Source organism: Haemaphysalis longicornis, unplaced genomic scaffold, assembly GCF_048455015.1.
Source record: "Haemaphysalis longicornis isolate Haplotype H1 unplaced genomic scaffold, Haemaphysalis longicornis Haplotype H1 scaffold_8, whole genome shotgun sequence".
NCBI lineage: Eukaryota > Metazoa > Arthropoda > Arachnida > Ixodida > Ixodidae > Haemaphysalis > Haemaphysalis longicornis.
The window spans coordinates 161,237,139-161,256,064 of NW_027526445.1; the positions used below are offsets into that span (position 1 = coordinate 161,237,139).

General features: G+C 46.6%; 1 protein-coding gene across 2 annotated transcripts in view; it reads left to right on the forward strand.

Annotated features, from left to right (window-relative positions):
• The window catches only part of LOC144149737 (lactosylceramide 4-alpha-galactosyltransferase-like), a 34,792-nt gene extending 19,582 nt beyond the window's left edge, over positions 1-15,210 (forward strand). For both annotated transcript variants that reach the window (XM_077681393.1, XM_077681394.1), the window contains 4 exons: positions 1,576-1,814; positions 6,754-6,960; positions 9,225-9,440; positions 14,431-15,210. In XM_077681393.1, the coding sequence (XP_077537519.1) occupies positions 1,576-1,814; positions 6,754-6,960; positions 9,225-9,440; positions 14,431-14,664 (896 nt within the window). In that variant the 3' untranslated portion in view covers positions 14,665-15,210. The remainder of the gene's footprint in view (positions 1-1,575; positions 1,815-6,753; positions 6,961-9,224; positions 9,441-14,430) is intronic.
• Positions 15,211-18,926: the final 3,716 nt, after the last annotated feature.

The window sequence follows — 18,926 nt, forward strand, 5'->3', positions numbered from 1 at the left end:
CAACCCGTGGAGGGATGAAATTGAGAAATTCGGGGGTTAACTGCCGACACGAGAACCACAGGACAGGAGCGGTTCGTGGTCAATGCGAGAGGCGTTTGTCCTGCAGTGGACCTGAGTAGGGTGATGGTGATTATTATGACGGCTAGTTCTGCTGCCACCAGGTCGCGCGTAAAAGAACGTTCATATACCCGCGCAAAATTTCTTGGTAAAAAGGCGGACCATCGCTACAAGGGAACCGCAACGTACGAGTGTGTGGTAGTTTTCTTAAGCCACCGGCCGTGCTGGAAACAAAAGTTGCAAGTAATTCGTCAAAGCATTTAGATTCCAGAGATATATTACACGCTAAATAAAAATCGGTAAAACGGGATGAAAAGAAGATTAAACTGTTATGAGAGTTGTTTTGTCGGAGCCCCTTCATTATTCAATTGGCCCTTCTAAGCACTACACAACCAAACTTTTTATGCTACACTTCTTCTTACTTCCAGTGACATCTTGAAATTTATACGCGTTGTGACACGTTGTTAAATGAACCGCGTTAAATTAAAAACCCGGATTGGTACCCTGGTGCAGGCTCTTGCACCATGAGGTCGCCTGACCTACGCTGCGAGTTAGCTCAGCAGTCGCGGCTACGGAAAATATAGTGCACTGTAAGGTGGGGTGGGGTTGATAGCCACAGTAGTCAAGTCACCGATGATTGTTCAACAAACCTGCTGACCAGTATGTAAAGTGTGAACCGTTTTGACCTTAGAAATTCTGCCAAACCTCGCACAGTTGGATGCTCTCCGTTTAAACGTTTAGGCCACCGACCTAGCGCGGCAATAGCTGCTCTGGCGTGGGTGGTGGTATATGGCGTGTTGTGTTAGGTGCTATATGCTCCTTCTAGAATCAAATTCGATATTAAATTTTAAGCTTAATTAAGCTTAATTCGACGATGTTCTCTAGCGCTTCAGGGGTACGTTCCGTTCTCTACACGGCGATCTGACTATCTAATGGTGCTCTTCGCGGCGGGAGTTCAACAGCGCCGGGTAGTTTAACCGTCCAGTATCTGTCCACTGCTGGGGGTGGCAACCGGGCCTCCACCAGGCGACGGGAAAAGGTCTACTTCGTTTTGCAGCAGGTGCCCTGAGATAGCTGCAACTGATGCAGAAGCGGAAACATGTTGAAATGAAGTGATCATCAGCTCAGATAACTAGCGGACCAGTGATAAATTGACTTCGGTGTGAAGTTCTGACTGCCTCTGCATAAAATCCTATAAATGACATCCGATTGAACACAAAGGTAACAGTGCGCCTTCCGAACAACGGGACCGGAAGCTGCAGACGGCCGTTCCCCTGACTGAAAGATTAAATTTGTAGAGAGTTGGATTAAATTGAAATTGAATTCGTAGGGAATTATTGCATTCGGGCAACGCCGGAAAGGAGCGGGTGGAGGTCAAGGAAAAAGGCCTCTATCCAACACTGGACGTAAATATGCTCCTGAAGATGATGATTACAAGACTGATTCATGCAGGTATTGTGTTTGAAGATAGATAGCCAATGACTCTAACTTTTCCGCCTTTGTGGCTGCGCATGGCAGGCTTTTTTTCGCAGGAGCAGCCCAAGGGCATTTCCCGCGTCTTTTTCTTAGAGACTGGGGGTCGAGGAGAGCTCTCTGCACGCCAGGCCTGTGCCGTGGAGTCAGCGGCACGACTTCACCCTTCCTGGACGGTGCATCTCCTCTATGTGCCTAACAAGCACAGAAGCCGAGTGAACATGGAGAATCCCTTTGCCCGTGTTCTGCAGGCTATTCCGAACGTCGTGATGAAAGAGATCAAGGTAGGGCATTTGTTGAAAAAGATGGGCGTGTTGTTTATTTCGAAAGCGTTGTTGGCTCACGCGGTTAGGGTGCCGATGCAAGGTTAAGAAAAACTAAATCATTGCAGGTGAGATAAAAGGGAGATTAAATGTATGAGAGATGCAAGATGCTTATTTGTTCTTCACCCCTGTTGCTCCTCCAGAAATAGAAAGCTCTTTATTAGAGGAAAGCAGAGAGGTCTGCCGGCATGTTGGCGCCGACATGCTACTCTGCGGGGTACGGGAGGAGGGAAAAAAAGTTGCAATAGGAAGAAAGGTGGAAGAGAGAGAAGATAGGAGAAAATAAAAGAAGTGAAAAAAAAAGGAGGAAGCGTGTGCGTTGGGGTCCGTCAGTGCGACACGTGAAAAGTCTATGGGCGGTTGTACAGTGCAAGAATGGTCTGGTCCTATATCAGCTCAGCGACGCCGATGTCATTGAGATATTCAAATAATGCGGTTAGCACTTTACGCTGAGAGGAGGGAGATGGCCATGGTCCCAGAAGTGCTTTTAAAGTCAAGGAACTGTGGTTGAGGCACTCGATCTTCTTTGCGAGGTTGTTTCTTGCTTGATAGTATGTAGGACACTCCAGTAAAATGTGCTCGACGGTTTCTGGTGAACCGCAGTTGTCACAATAGGGGTTCGAGGTTAGGCCAAGGCGATAGCGGTAGGTATGTGTTAGCGCCACGTTGAGACGTAAGCGATGGAGCAAAGTCTCTAGCCGACGTGGAAGTCGCTCCGGTAACCTCAGTGCCAAAGTTGGGTCGACATGATGCAGGAATGGGTGCTGGTTTTCCGGGAGAGACCAGAAGGTGCTTCTTTCCCTGAAAACAAGCTCCTTTGCTAGCCTAGAGGCATCGTGCTTCGTGAAGAAAATGTTCCTCACGTTCCGCAGTTGCAATCCTCTCTTGGCAGCCTCATCTGCTTTTTCATTGCCTATGATGCCGCAGTGGGCAGGGATCCACGGCAGTATCACGCGGTGTCCGGCGACACAAACTAGATGATTTAGGTAAGAGACATCGCGGGATATATGTTCATGAATGCTGAAGCAGCTGGCACGTCGAAGAGTTTGCAGTGCTGCCTTCGAATCCGTAAAGATTACCCACTGTGCTGGCTGCTGGCGGAGAATGTAGCGAAGTGCTTGTTTGATGGCATGAAGCTCAGCAGATGTAGATGATGTTGGGCGCTCAAGACGGTATGAGAGCGCTTGGCCGGTGGATGTAATGAAGAGCCCACAAGAACTGCAGTCAGGCGTAGATGATCCATCAGTAAAAATGTGGGTCATCCAGAGTATTGGTCACTTATATGGTCAAGTGTTAGTTGAAGGAGGCATATCTGAGGCATAACTTTTTTTGATGTGAGTCCAGGTATGTTTAATTTTATCCATAGGGGTGATAGAGTCAAAGGCGGGAAATCAGATGGCATGAGTTGTCGTCGTTGGGTAGGCACAGAGATGTTTATAGTGTTTAGAGTTTCTGCGAAGCTCGAAATTTTGTTGCATCGTATAATACCTGCCAAGAACTTGGATTTTGCGTGCAGCCTATGCCTCAAGTATATTCGAAATGTTTCCTGCATTCTAATAATATCTAAAGGCAAGCAACCAGCCTCTGCGACAGTGCCAACACACGATGAGCCCTTAGGAAGGCCGAGGCAGGTACGCAGGCAGTTATTTCTAGCCGCATTGAGTTGCTTTTTGCATGTGGGCGACAGCCGTTGCAGAACAGGCAGGCTGTAGCGCAGCAAGCCGTCTACATATGCATTGCAGAGAAGCACCATGGATCTGCAGTCGCTGCCCCATCGACATCCAGCAAGGTATCCAATAACTTGTGCCACCGCAGAGAGACGAGTACGTAACCGCTTCACTTCCGGCGCCCATGATAGATTTCTATCTACGATGATCCCAAGGTATTTTTGGGTTCGTGCGTATTGCAGACAACGACCGCCAAGGATTAGAGGGTATTCTCTCATCCGCTTGCGGGTGAACGCCATGGCAACGCTTTGCTCCTCCAGTGGCATACACTTACTACGACGGCCCATATATCCGGTATTCGCGTGCTCACTTTCACAAATAGAATAATTATAATCATTTTTTTCTCAAAGAACTGGTTTCATGCGTGTGTAAGCACAAGCCAGGAAAGGGTTTCTGGGGTCGTGTCCAGACGTTGGCTACGCATCATGGACGTAACGATACAGAAATATTGGGCAACGTCGATAATAAAGGGAAAGAACACAAAAAACAAAAGGATATAAGTGGGCTCTTCTATCATCAGTTGTGGACTCAACGGGGACTGTCCCAAACGATATCCGGTATTTGTTTTTAAACATTTTAATTCTATTCAGGCATACACCTCGGACTACCAGCAAACTATCCGTGGTGAGACCGAGACTGACAATCGAATATACCCTCTTGATCCCGCGGTCGGCTGCTTGTATACAGCTGCAGGTGCTCTGCAGTTCACATGCTTAAAATACGTAACATCCCATGCCTTACAGGTCATGATTTACTTCGCGGCGCGAAAATCATTGGAGACGAATAGATAGCAGATGAAGCAGCGTTTCTCTGGAGCCGCCGACGAGGCAGCGCGCTTCTCCGAGACACTGAGACACGTGGCCGTGAAACCCACTCGCGCAAATTCCCGATCGTCCCCTCTTTTATCGGACACAAACACACTACAGGCTATGCTAAGATTCAACACAGCTAGAACTTCTCCAAATTGAGCCCCCCCCCCCCCCCCTGCAAAAGACATTATGCAAGTAGAGTAATAAATAATTGCGAGAAGCGAATTAGGTCCCTCAAGCAGCGAAATTCATCTCCTGTTCCCAAAAAGACATTGCCCTGGGTCCCAATAAGACACGGTGAAAGGTAGCCGCACGTTGAACGAAGCGGCAAAGCTTCGTACACTTTGGCTCTGACGGACAACCAGTATACAACCAGTTAAAAAGAACGGCTCCCGAGAGATTGGGCAGGAGGGTCAGAAAACAAAAAAAATCGTGGAGGGGATGGAGGGGTGACCCACCGCGGTGGCTCAGTGGCTAAAGCGTTGCGCTGCTGAGCATGAGAACGCGGGTTCGATTCCCGCTTTTCGATAGAGGCAAAAAGCAAAAACGCCCTTTTGTACGAGATTTCGGCGCACGGTAAAGATCCCCAGGTGGTCAAAATTATTCCGGAGCCCACCACTACGGCGCGCCTCATCGCCTGCATTGCTTCGGCGCCGTGAACCCTACAATTAATCAAATTAATGAAGGGGTGAGATAAAGAATTTGGGTAACAAATAAAAAAAACTCGCGAAAGAATCGTACCAACACTTAAAATTGCATGAAGGATACTGCCGTTTTTCAACTGACGTCAACCGGCTGATGATGTGTGCCGCTCCCGAGGTGCAAGATGGCAAGAAGGCTTGCAGTCGTCACAGCAGAGCCTTTCGATCGAGCACCTCACTAGCGCCTACCTACACTGTCTACATCACCCGGTCGACTGCTACATCAACAATGAGTTATGCACTTTCAGAGTCCTTATTCCAACGTCCCCATAGTCATTTGTTTGCACGTCCTCTTTCAAGGAGAAATGACTTACACGAGACAGTGATTCCTTGATTTAAATATAAAGCGCTTCAACGTATCATATTGCGACTACAATCCAGACCAACATACAGGCCCTCTGCCGCTGGCATCTTGAACGGCGAAATGGTTAGCGGTGTGTAGAGGCTTGTTGTCCTGACTTAGACTATAGGAAAGGGAATTTTAACGAATCACTGAAGCATCTGATAATCATGGGCCGTCATGTAGCTTCACGGCCACTCTTGGCAGTCATAACGTTCAGACAATTCTTGATGAATCAGGATTTCATAAAACAGCCAGTACAAAGGTGAACACATCACAGAGTAATCCCACGCATAATCATCGAAAGGGGCATTAAAACACGTCGACTCCGAGGTTCACGTGCAGGCTAGAGCCACTCAGTATGATGGGGTGCGTACGCTTCACTCGTACAGCACAAACCTCTGTGTGTAGCAGTTTATTAATGCTGTAACCAGCTGTTGACTCTGGTGGTTGTAGCATTTTGTATTTCTTTCAGAATTACTTTTACGTCTAATACGACATCATAAGTGTCCAACTTTTGTAGAAAACCGTCATTGTCGTCGTTGTTGTTGTGGCCGTTACTTTTTCCCGGTCAAAGTGACTGGCCGTGTAACGAGTAACTAAAATACAGGTGTGACCCGATGGAGTTTTAACCCGCCACTTCACAGCCGCAGCCCAATACACTACCACTGCTTTAGCTATCTTCGCACTTCGCGAGGATTGCAGCGAAAGTTGCTTATGTTGTTGTTACATCCTTCATGACCCACACCCACTTGTAGAATTGGATAGGAATCGGGGACTTTGAGGGGCCAATGTTCCAGCTCCAAACAAAACGCGAAACTATGAATTGGAACCGTAAATATTGTAGGAAGTGTGCGAGACACGTAGCACATCCACGTGAAGATACGTGAGCCTAATTGGTGCACACGAGACGCGCAGAACCTTATTTCTAGAAATGCTGCGGCACGTGCCAGTCTGCGGGCTCACGTGACTAGTGCCGTAAACAAGAAACTAAAAGTGAAGAAGGAGCGGGAAAGACCATTTAGCAGAAAAGCAGCCGGGGAAAGTTATTCGGATTAAAAAACAAAAAAACGAAAGAAACGAAAAAAGGCGCCAACGTATTGTAGCAGTTCAGAAGTTATGAGCATCGCGAGGTTTTCGCGTTCGAAGCACACAAGCAGGGTTTTTTTCTTTTGAAAGCGCATGTTTGTTAACGGCTGTTAAAGTGGTGGAGCGAACAATTCACGCCCTCCAAAACGAAAACTTTCATTCCGTTTGTTGGGAGCCCACGTCCACAGCAACTAATAATTCCCGCGGTCCCGTCTCTTGCGGCGCCATCGACAGCCGGAAGAGGCCTTCCGGGGAACACCGCTCGAGCCCTGGTACGAGTCCGGCGCGCTCAACAAGAGCAACTATCCCGTGGAGCATCTGGCGGACGCACTCCGACTGGCCGAGATCTTCCATCGAGGCGGAATCTACCTGGACATCGACGTCGTCGTCCTGCGATCGCTCGCTTCCCTCACGATACCTTTCGCCTCACAGTCACCTACGGTGAGCACGTTGCTTTTTATCCCGCAAACTCTCGTTCACGTGCAAAACGGCCGAGGTGCTCATGCGCGGATAATCATTCCTCAAAAATTGCATTGACACGCCTGTGTCACCAAATTTCTGTTCTGGAACACATACTTCGCGAAACATAGCTGAAATTTTACCTTAATAAAAATGGAAAGTAGAATGGTTTTCAGGCTAGCTGTTCTTCACAAAGCTGTGGTTCTTCAAAGAAGAAAGCTCTGCAGCGTGCAGAATGTTTTCGAACCCATTCTGCTGTGCTCTTAAGCAAAGACAGCGTAAAGGTTTCGGGACACCAGCATTTTTAAGCGAATGTTTAAGCTAACATAAAAAAATATCGCCTTTAAAAATTCTTTAAAAACCATCTTTTTAAACAATTTCTTAATCCTATTCTTAAAGTGACAGACTGAGAAACAACTTAATTGGAAGAGGCTGGTGGTCCTACGCTCCGGCCAAGAGCCCTTGAGCTCTAGCGGCGTCTTCGGCCTGCTGGATGGCCCACATATCCGCTTGGTCGGAGCTGAACAACACTGTCTCTCATTGCTCCGACTGAGCGATTCTCCGGTGCTGGTGTGGCCGCCTGCAGGCAAGCCCACAGCATATGTGCTATGTCGGCTATTTCATTCATTTGTGGCATTTGTCTGAATGTTACCCTGGGTACCAGTAGCTATACGTAACCGGGTTTGGATACGAATTCGTCTGAAGTATTCGCCATACAACCGATTTCCAATTATTGAGTTACGGGTGAGGGCGGGGGGGGAACGGGCCGGTTCCAGTCGGTAGGTATTTGTTATGTCCCTCTACGACATAAGCCGATCCCTGCCGACCGTCGGAGCGAATGGGAGAATGTGGTGTAAGGGTCGATGTCAGCTCGGTCGGTGAATACTCAAGCAGCATCATGCGCGCATTCATGCCAGGCCGGAGGAGGCAGGGGCATGTGTCAGGTAAATTTCGCCGCTCCTCGCAATGCTACAGAAGCCAGATTTAAGAATTTCATATGGCTCTGGTGAGATTCGCCCTCTTGAAAGATTTATATAGGGAGATTCGGTGTCACTGATTACGTATTTGATTTTTGGGCGGCTGTCATTGCCAGTGCTATAGCCGCCTCTTCACGCACTTCCGGTTCGTTCGTGCGGATCGAGCCGCAAGCTATGGAATTTCCCTGCCGTTCGACTACCACGAACGTGGACGCAGCCGATTACGAAGGCCCGTTCTGAAAAAAAAATATTTTTTTATATAATTGAAATTGAACGTGAAGGGATGAAATGTTTTACGCCTAGAATTGCTAACGTAACTGGTACTTACATAACAATTATCGAGTTACTTTCCAGTGCTGTTTGTAGAGAGTATTCACCTGTAGTGTGAGCCGCAGTTTGTTCAGAAAACGTTCTGAATTGTTCTTTGGTTTTGTATTGAATTGACGATTTGGTAAATTCTCCTATGGGTAATTTTCACCTTTTGTGCTGTGCTAACACCGAATAATCAGAAAATAGGCCGACAACCAGAAAGATGCGGCATTGCAAGTAAAGTAAGGCCGGGTTCAGACTGTTACCGCAACTGTCGTAACAACTTTAAAGAATGACGTCATTTTCCGTCTCAGCCAACTGAACTGCGTGACGGGTCGTTTTTTTTTTTAAGTCTACAGATCACGATATCGCTTTTGCGTCGGTAGTCGGAACATTCCCTAAATCTTAGACATCTCATCAATCAAACAGAGGTATAGACGTGGCGCCGGACGTCAGTCTCTGGTACACCAGTCCACGTGACCTCACGTCCAATAGGCACATCTATCGGCAGGGCCACACCTCCACCTCAACAAGAGGCCCATTTTTGAGAAACTGAGCGAAAGCCTTTGTGCAGAAAAAAAGTAACAAGGGAAACCTAGTATTGCGCAATTACTGTGCCTTTTCTAAGATGTAAACTTCACCATAATATACTCCCTGCGTTCAGAATTAAAAAAAAGAGTGAAATTACTCTACAGTAATTCGCCCTTAAAAAGAGTGAAATTACTTTACATTAATTCACAAACATTACAATGAAACCTGATACAACACAAAGCCGTGTAACAATCTCAAGCAAATTCGTTAATGCAATCGTTCGAAATGATTGCGAACAAATTTTAACTGAAACAACGAATGACCTCTTACGGCAAAGGTGACTAACACGTATGAGCATATTTATATGCTTCGAATTTCCGTACAAACGTTACGGAAGCGTCTTGGGTTTTTGTTTCTTCGAACTTCCAGAAAAATGGCGACATGGTTAGCAACTACTTCTTGGGCTTCCCAGCTGGTCACCCGTTCTTGCTGGCGCTGATGCAACGTGCATCCCGTGTCTACCAGCCGAAGCAATGGGCCACCATCGGTCCCGAACTACTACGACTGGAAGTCCTGGCCCGATGTGGGGTCCGAAATATTAACGCCGTCGTAGGACAGCGGTGTAATGGGACTGATGCATTTATGGTATGGGCTTACTTCTTCGCTTTTAAACGGTAGCTTGTTGTCTTTAACTAGGTCATCACGCGGATAGGTACGAACTTAATATTTAGCCCTCGCTGCTGCGGTCTCAAGATTGGCAGAGAAACTAGCCGTTAACCGTTGTGATTGTTACCATCGATTTGTCCACGCGTGCACAGCACAACATTCTGTTTCCAACTCAGTGCAACCCTAGACAAGAATTTTCGCTGCCTTGAAGAAGTTTAAATTAAAGTAATGATATGTTGCTCTTCGCACCACAACTTCCTTAAGGAGTGCTAAATTCCCCTCATATGCAAACACAACGTGTAGGAGGAATGTAAGAAAACATTGTGCAAACAAAAAAATCCGGGAAGTCTTAAATACTCCACGATGCTACCAATTGGCCACACAGGCGGAACAGCAAGTTACTTTTATCCTGTGATCAGGAAGATTGCTGCAGTGTTCGCACCTAATCAGTAGATGGGGCTACGTCTACCAGGAACAGCTGTAGTGGAGGAATCGACTCACGCGAAACGCGTCATATGCTCCCTTTGGCACCCAGATTACCATAACGACGGTCAAGATTTGCTTACAACATGTAATCCGAAGGCGCGGGTTTGGTTCCCACTCTGGACGCGTTTTTTTTCCAGTTTGTGCCCTAACAAAATTCAAAAATTTCTTTATCAAAAGAGGAAGAGAGTAGAACAGTCACCCAACGCATTGCTTTGTCTATCACAAGGATGGCTTCGGTGCCGGAACAAATGGTCCCGGAACAAATGGTCCCGGAACAAATGGTCCGGAACTAATGGTTCCGGAACAAATGGTCCCAACTTCAAACTAGGAAAAAATGTTCCCACCACAACTGCACCTATGCATGAGTGCCTGTATGAGGGAAGGAAAGGGGTCAATGTATTTATGTTTATATGTTTGTATTTGTGCACAATGTATTTTGCAGCTGTTCATATATAATATATTTGCTTAAGCTGAATTTACTTGGTTAAATTCGGTATACAAATGTTTTGTCGCGCGTGTGCGTCCTCGCGCGCTTCCTTTGCTAGCATTTTTGGTGATTCCGAATACCAGGCAAACCAGTGGCGCCCATTTCAATCAAAATCAGCGTGAACTGGGCAACCTCGGCCGGTGTTTTAAGGGCACAGGGTAAGGCGAAATTTTGAAGAAATGACTTTTTGTTTTTCTTCGCAATTAGGGACGTTCAATTCCTTGTGCACATTTTCCATGTTCACACTTGCCTTAAAAAGTCTTATTTCTCGCTAAAAAGCCGTTTTCCCGTAAGCAAGTAGCAAGTGACCACGTCCTTTTAAGAATGTTCTCATGGTTTATTGTCATTTTTTCCATCAAAAAACTTCCAGTTTCAGATCAAGATGCCATTCTGGAACCAGCTGTATTATGAAGTTGCTTACCAACCATTGCATAGCTAATTTTTCAGTGAGGGCAATCTAAAGACCCTGTTGCACGTTTTTTCCACATTTGCCCTTCGAAGCTGCGCACAAAAAACATCTTTTTGGGGCTTCACACTCTAATCATTGCAACATTGGGTGCTGTTCTCTCATTAAATGATGAAGCAATGCATGAGCCAGCATTTTGAAATCATTCAGACCAAAACCTGGGCGCAACACCACCATCAAGTGGCTTAAAGAGGTTGACCACAAGCAAAATACTTTGTGAACAGATCTGTAGGATAGTGCACAAAATAATCAAGGAAGGACAGACGACCGGGTGAAAAGCGAAAAAATGACTTTGACAGTGATTATGAAGCTGGTGCTTTTTAAATAAATGGCTCCAGTGGTGTTTATGGCAAAAAAAGTTTGTTTTTCACCTCTTTTTTTACTTTAAACTCAATTATCTCGAAACAATGTTTTTTTCTTACATAGGTACCATTATTTCCTATATCTTCCAAGACAACGAGCTGATTTTTTCCCCTGTCATCTACATATGTTGTCACACCTGCTGTAGTAGAATTGAAAATATGCACGTAAGTTTTTTGGTACACAACTTTTAATACTAATATAATGCCAAAATTTAGGTACTAACGAACAAAAAATTATAAACCGAATTTTTTAAGAATCTTTATAATTCTAGTACAGTTTAAGGAGCATAAAATGTCTCAGAAAATGATTTATAAGTTATGTAGATACCTTTCTTAGATGCCGAGAAAAAGGTACCTCAATATGGCCAAAAATGCATGGGAAGTATAGGGCTTACCCTGTGCCCTTAAAGCAAATGCAATAACGGGCTGCCATAATTTTCTTCATGAATACAGTGTTCTTATGAAGCGGAGCAATGAAATTGTTATTTAAATTAAGCTGGCTGACGTGGAATACTCGCATGGATACAAAATTTTGTTAACGCTTGAGAAGCGAGTACCGCTTAAGCCAGGGCTTCGAGCCTATTTACGGTTACGATATTATTTAACTTATGTAAAGTATCAAAAATGTGAGTGGGCCGGTACTGCTGACCGTTAGTCAACATAGAGCTGTACTGCTGCGTTTCGCTCGCCGATTTGTCGCTATTTCAAAAAGGAACTTTACTGGGTGAATGGTTTATTGCGTTTGCTAAGCTGCGTTACTGTGCTCACCACCTGAAATGCTTCGATATCTGCAGTTAGACTCAAGCGCGGCGACACCAATCAAGATGTAGAACCTCAATAATTTTGCAGCTTGCAACTTAAACCTTTTGATTTACTCTGAAAATGCGCAATAGCTTTTATCATGCCTTTTCTTTTGCTGCAAGGTTTACGAGACTGCTGGCTAGCAGGCTTTGCTCATTTTACCGCCGTGCTGCGGGAGCGTGAAGTCGTGCTTATGGCAGCAGGTCAGCTCATACTCGAAGTTTGTCACCCACCGTTGACAACTAACTTTATTGTTTGCAACTGCATTTCAGCACAACTATATGCATTTTATTGGCGCAAACACATAAACACGTTCTGGCTCGTCTTGCTGGAAACTTTACGCTGCCGAAAACTGCGAGAACCAAATACAGTCACACGTCATGGTTCATTGAAAAAACTCCTACCTCCCCTCGCGGGAACCCCTGTGCAGATGCGACGCATAGGCGGAGCGGCGAAGGGACCGCGTTTTATAGCGCGCATAACGTTGAGGGGACTGCGTAAGCCGGTCCCAGTCGATGACGACGTTGGCGTACTTGTAAAGCGGCGTGGACTCTAGGTGTTTGAGCCAAGCGTGGATGTTGCTTCGCTGGAGAACGGCACACTCGTTATATGCGCAGCGCCCCGGAAGGAGAGGAAACCGCGGAAGAGAGTGTACTGCACATGCGCCGGCCCCAGCGCGTCTGCCGCGGCTATGACGCAACACTATACAACACAATCCACTTTAACCCAATCCAATCCAATTCAATCCAACGCCCTTCGCGAGAGAGTGTTCGCTATCGGAGAGGAGAGGGGGTGAGCGGTGGGGAGCGCAGCTGGCGTGGCGAGGAGAATGGGGGAGGGGTGGACAACGCCGCCGCGACGACGACGACGACAACAACGACGACGACGCCGGAGGGACAAGGCGAGTGAATCAGATGCTGTGCATCTAAAAGGGGACGGTTGTTGAGGGTTCATGCACCACCGCCGGCAGAGTAGCCCCATCGCGACGCCCCGTTAAAAGCAAAGGTCGAAACAAGGAGGTGGGGCACGAGTAGGGGTAGCGCACTCGCTTCGGGAGCATATTTCTTTGCTTGAGATGGCCCTCATTGCCCTCTTTAGAAGAAAGTAATCTTGGTGCTGACTGTGGCGACAGCCTGGCTCGCGATCTGACGTCCGCATGTCTTGAGACTGTGCCTGTCACCAACCTCTCTAACTAGCGGCGTCTAGCGACAGCTGCAGCTTCCTGGAACACGATCGGACTCGCAAACTATCTTCTTATACGGAAATGGAGTGTTAAGTATGGCCGTGCCTGGAAATAGTTCCAGTGACTGAGAAAACCTCCGAGGGGGAGAGAGGTTGAAGAGAACTCACTACGCATGCACCCGTGAAGTGCTTGCTCACAAGAAACTGATGGCGCTTCTTTCTTAGGCCTGCCTCTACGTATTCTGTACATCATGGAGCCGCATGTTTATCACGTGGTTTCTTTGTTCCTTTGTGTTTGCAAGTAGCACATTCATTCGTTATATGGTGACAAGGCAGATAATGGGAATAGCGATATATTGATCAACCAAGAGGTGGAAACCCTAAGAAAGAAAATATTGCAAAAATTAAATAACGAAGGAGAGAGAGAAATAATAAATACGAAACTGTCGTCTCCAACGCATAAAAAATGCGAAGTCTAAAATAAAAAAACGCCGGAGGAGAACGGCGGAAAGAGGAATAAAAAATTGTTAAAGCGGGCCAATCCTGTAATGCCCTGAACTTGCACAAAATGCATAATTGGCAGAAATACTGTGTTTATTCGTTATAATAGTGTATATTGAGACAACCGATGTAACGGAATCTGAAAGAAAAACAGAGAAAACAAAAAAAGAGAAAATAGAGAAATTATAAACATCACTCCAACAAGATACAATGAATTTAAAGAAAGAACCCACCCTCCTGGAGGTTTATAGAATCATTTTGCCCGAAGAGGTCACTGGGACCATTTGCTCCGGGACCATTTTTTCAGCAGCCACAAGTTCCAGGACCATAAGTTCCTGGACCATTTGTTCCTACTTTCGAGTTGGGACCATTTGTTCCGGGACCATAAGTTCCGGAACCATTTGTTCCTGGACCAGTTGTTCCTACACTCGGATGGCTTTTCTTTCCGTGAGCAAAAAAAGTACGAGACATGACTTGCGAAAGCTATATAGCCATAATCTTAAGAATGAAGCAACAATTCCCTCATGATGAGACATTTTGGGGCTTCATCTTGCGTGTTTTTTGCTCCAAGTGATGTCTTGTCACACTTGTTTTCACGGCATTTTCTCCTCTTCCCCTGTTTGCGATGTCCTAATACCTTACTCTGCATTCCTAATTCAGTGCAAACGCCCTGTGCCCATGCAGGTCCTTCCGCACCACCTTTTCCTGTGCGTGCCATACACCCAGTGGCGACTTTTCTTCAAGTCAAGCTCCAGCAATGAGGCCTGGAGTAGGTGCGGGCAAAGCTACGTCATGCACGTTTTCAACAAAATGAGCTCGCGTGCGCCTGCTGTGTCTGGCTGCGCATACAGGCAGGCGGCCAAGAAGTATTGCCCGGAGAGTCTGCAGCAGTCTCTGACCTTAGCCGGAAGCTTTTAGTAGTCATCGACAGATTCTTTCCAGGGCACCCGACTAGTCCATGTACAAACACCGGAAATGCCTAGAAGCGTCCCTCTGACCTTCAAATTTAGCCAAGATCAAGCAAGAGCCTCTTGGGGCTCGGCGGCGCCGACGAAGTTTCATCAACCGCGCTTCGGCCACCGACCGAACGAAGTCACGGCGTCCTCGGTAGTGCAAGAGGGCGCGCTTTGGTCGCCGGTCGAATCAAAATTGAAACAACTTGTCGTGGACCTGCGAGACCAGCCGCGTCGTAATTCGGGGCAAAGAAATACTCTGAAGAACTTCGAAGAGCTCTGTGTGAGGGACCAATTTTTAATGTCATGCGAATGAAGATTCTCCTACCATGGGCGCCTACTAATGCGCGGGATTCATGAATTGTTTTGTGCGCAGGACGGAATTTAGTTCAAAAAGGAACCGTGAAAGCCGTGTGGGTCGCGAAATTTGCTTGTTTCATTTGTGTTTATGCGATGCCCTTTTAACTAGCTACTTACACCATGTGCATTAAAGATGATGTGTGTGTGTCTACGTCGCATTGTGATTTTTACAATAGCGTCAAAACTTGGTCATGTTATTTTACGATAGCTGAGTGCTACATTGAATATTTTAGTGTTTTATGGCAGTGTAAAAATGCATAGAAGATGTTACATGTGTACATATTTGCTTTTTATGATATTTATTTAATAAATAATTTCCTCAATATGATTCGCACATACACCTAGTGTTGTAAAGATTCCCCCCCCCCCCCCCCAAACCGGATCGGTCCCTGAAAAGGGGCCGCACCGAAGTCTCCTTTTCTTCCTTTCCTGAGTTGACATTTCCAAAACCTGACAATTTCTCCCGCTTTCTAATAGTGGAATCTCTTGACCAGTCAAAGCCCGTCACTGCAAAGTCTGTTTTTCTCATCTCCAGGTTCCTTGCCGGCATTGTCGGAAAATCCTAGAAAGCCAAGAACTGAAAACAGGGGAAATCCTGATCGAACTTAACAGGCAGCAATCTATCAACCTCTTCAAACAAACCCCCATGGTAGATACAGACAAAGATCACGCCCCACCGCACGCTGAACAGCTCTCAGGGCGTCATCTCCGATCCTGACTTGATGAACGAAACAGACAGATCTGCTCGAGGGCCTTCGAGACCAGGGCGTGACGGTAGTGCGAAGGATAACCATGCGTCTAAATGACTCCGAAATCCGTACAAAATTGCCCCGCGAGGGGAACTCTGTGTAGATGCGACGAATCGTGGGGTTCACTTGGTGTTTCCGTTGGATTGATTTTGAAATCACGTGAAACGTGTCCGGAACGCGTATGATTATTATGTTTTATGATTATTATTATGTTTTATTGGCCAATCTTGGTCAATCTCTCTAAGTGGTATGCTTGGGGCTTCGCTGTCGCAACTACCTTTACTCCATCATTGTTGCTGTTAGTGGGAGCTTCTTTTCTTTTATTGCAAGTGTTAATCATTGCCCCATCATGTGTTGTATCAGTAGCTTCTTGACGCAGTTTGAATGAGTCAAGGATATAGGGCGCGTTCGTAGCATTTGATTCTGTCGCGGTTTTGTGGCGCAGTGGGAAGAGCACCACGTACCTAGCGTTCCGCCCACAGGGTCGTGGGATCGAAACCGGGTGCCGCTAACTGTTATTTTTTTTATACACTGTAAGGGGACGGGTGCGGACGGACAACGACGCCGTATGGAGGGACAAGGCGAGTGAATGAGATGCGTCGCATCTAAAACACTTGATCTTGACGTTTGACTGGTCAACTCTCCCCGAGTCGGTCAATGCAGGCTTCTTACGATGTCCAGTCCGACCTTACATATTAAACCCGCGCCGCTGCTTCAAATGCCAGCGGTTCGGGCGCGGTACACACTCTTGCCGCGGCAAAACGACCTGCGCCAAATGCGCCGCACAGGGCCACCCGACAGATAATTGCAACTCCACCACCTTCACTTGTGTTAACTGCGGGGGACCACACGCGGCGTACTCCCGCACATGCGAGAAATTCCAACAAGAAAAGAAAATAATCAATATGAAAGCAACAGAGAACATCACCTTCCCAGAGGCACGAAAGAGGTTCGCCTCTTTCCCCCCGGGGATGTGCGCCGACGCAGCTCGCTCGCAGCTCGACGCAGTCGGTACGCCTAGAGGAACTCTAGGTCGGTACGCCCTATATCCTAGAGGAACTCTAGGCGTACCGACTTGGCTTCTTGCGCTGTGAACATCTCCGAAGCCTGTTAGATGGGGCTGCAATTGTAGTTCAAATTTCGGTAGCGCACGTTCACAATACTTCCGGCACTTTTTTATGAGCGTTTTGTTCGGTGAGTGCTCTGCAACAAAGTTGTAGCTGTATGGTAAAAAATGTAAACACCTACTTTTAAAACAGTCACAAACATTGTTACACACTCGCAAACCGCCATCTGGAAAGTATGTTCTCTTGAAGAAATGAGGCCCGCCAGGCAACAATACACTGACGCCGAGCACCAGTATTGTAGGTCTGTGTAAACAGAATGCGGTAAATAATATTTGTAACTGTTAACTGAGTCTAAAATAGCGCGGAAGAATATATTGTGCCATTGTTTATTATAACGTTCGTCATATACTTTACTTCCCTGAGGACGCAGATACGGCACCCAAAAATTACAAAAAATCAGATTGTTCTCGTATCTGCTGTAATGCTTGAGTTTGGTTTGATGATGAGTCTGATGTCACCGACCTTGACTTTGTGCCTCAGCTCACGCGCGCACACACTCGTCTGGGGTTTACAGTGAAGCGCGTAAATTTTGAAGGCGGTCAACTCACCAACGTAATGGGAGACATCTGGAGAACCGCTGCTTTCAAGAGTGACGGCTTCCTGTATTCTACTCAACAGCCTTTCACTATCACGGCTCACTCCTAGCCTATACATTGCGTTGTAAGCACGGGCACTTAACTTGTCGCGAAAACACATGTTCTGTCGATCCCTTCGTTTGTTTCGCCGTACCCTGTACTCTAAGATAATATACAGGTAAACCTAAGGATAATATATGGGCTAATAACAGAGCTGAACACTAACTGATGGTTGCCGAAAGTCCATCGTCAGGAGTCCCACCATCGGAATGAGTAATATGAGAAAAACTAAGCATGCCAATCTGGTTTAAAGAAGGTATATCTCATTAACCGAGTATCAAGGACTTTTGCTCTTCGTTGCACCTCTCAGTAAGACGGGATCAGCAGCCTTAACAGAAGCGGGAGAAACTCACATCAATTTCAATTTCAATTAACGTTTATGTTGTAAATTAAGTGATCAAGAACAATTAGACGTTTGCCTGTTTACGCCTATTAATTTTTTTCACACACACAAAAATAATAACGCCTGTGCTCTAAACGCCTGAGTGACGTCTACGGTATATATGTACGAGACGTTTCAGTACAGGGCGTTCCGGTAGAGTCTCTTCTGTGGACAAATCTTTCGGTACGAAAATGTTTTGGTACACGGCCGTATCTGTACACAGAGATTCAAGCAGAGGAATGATTAACTTCCAAGCTTCTCATGAACTGTTTCACCCCATTTCAACTCGCATTATATTTTTATTTTTTTTACCCAAAATTATAATTTATGTATTTCTCGGGAACAATTTCTTCTTTAATTATTCAAATCTGTGGGTTTCCGAGGTGGTTCTGTGGGGTCCCGAGCTGGGTCACATTTTATTTGTTCATTTTTTATCGAATTTCTGGAACGGTATATTTTCTTGATTGGATTGGAAAACGTTTATTGCGCATAAAAGTGGGTGGCTTTCTTAGTCCAGATAGCCGTGAGCTAGCGCAGCAGCTTGGGCGCGAGCGATGAGGCGTTCTTGGTCCTCGCACCGTGAGCTGGCAGCTCGTGCTCCCACTGCTCAGGGGATGGGGAAGGGAAGGGGTTTGGCGCGTAGCGGCCTTCCCAGACCAGGTGTTAGGCAGTGTTCGGGACGGAGCAAGACGGGTAGTTGTAGGGGTAAGTGGAGGGAGAGACGAAGTGGAGTATCGAGGTGTTGTAGAAGGTGTTGGTCTGCAGTCGACGCCAAATGCGAGCCGCCTGTGTTCTGAGGGATGGGTGAGAAGGAGGGTATTGAAAGCGCAGTTGGCGATAATGATATAAGATTTCATTTATATCGAGGAGGGACCGGGGGACAGATGGAGGGTTCGGAAAGGTCCTCTTCCGTCAACGAAAACGCCCGGAATGTAAGAGCGCGGGCAGCGGCGTGTGCCGCCTCGTTTTCCTCG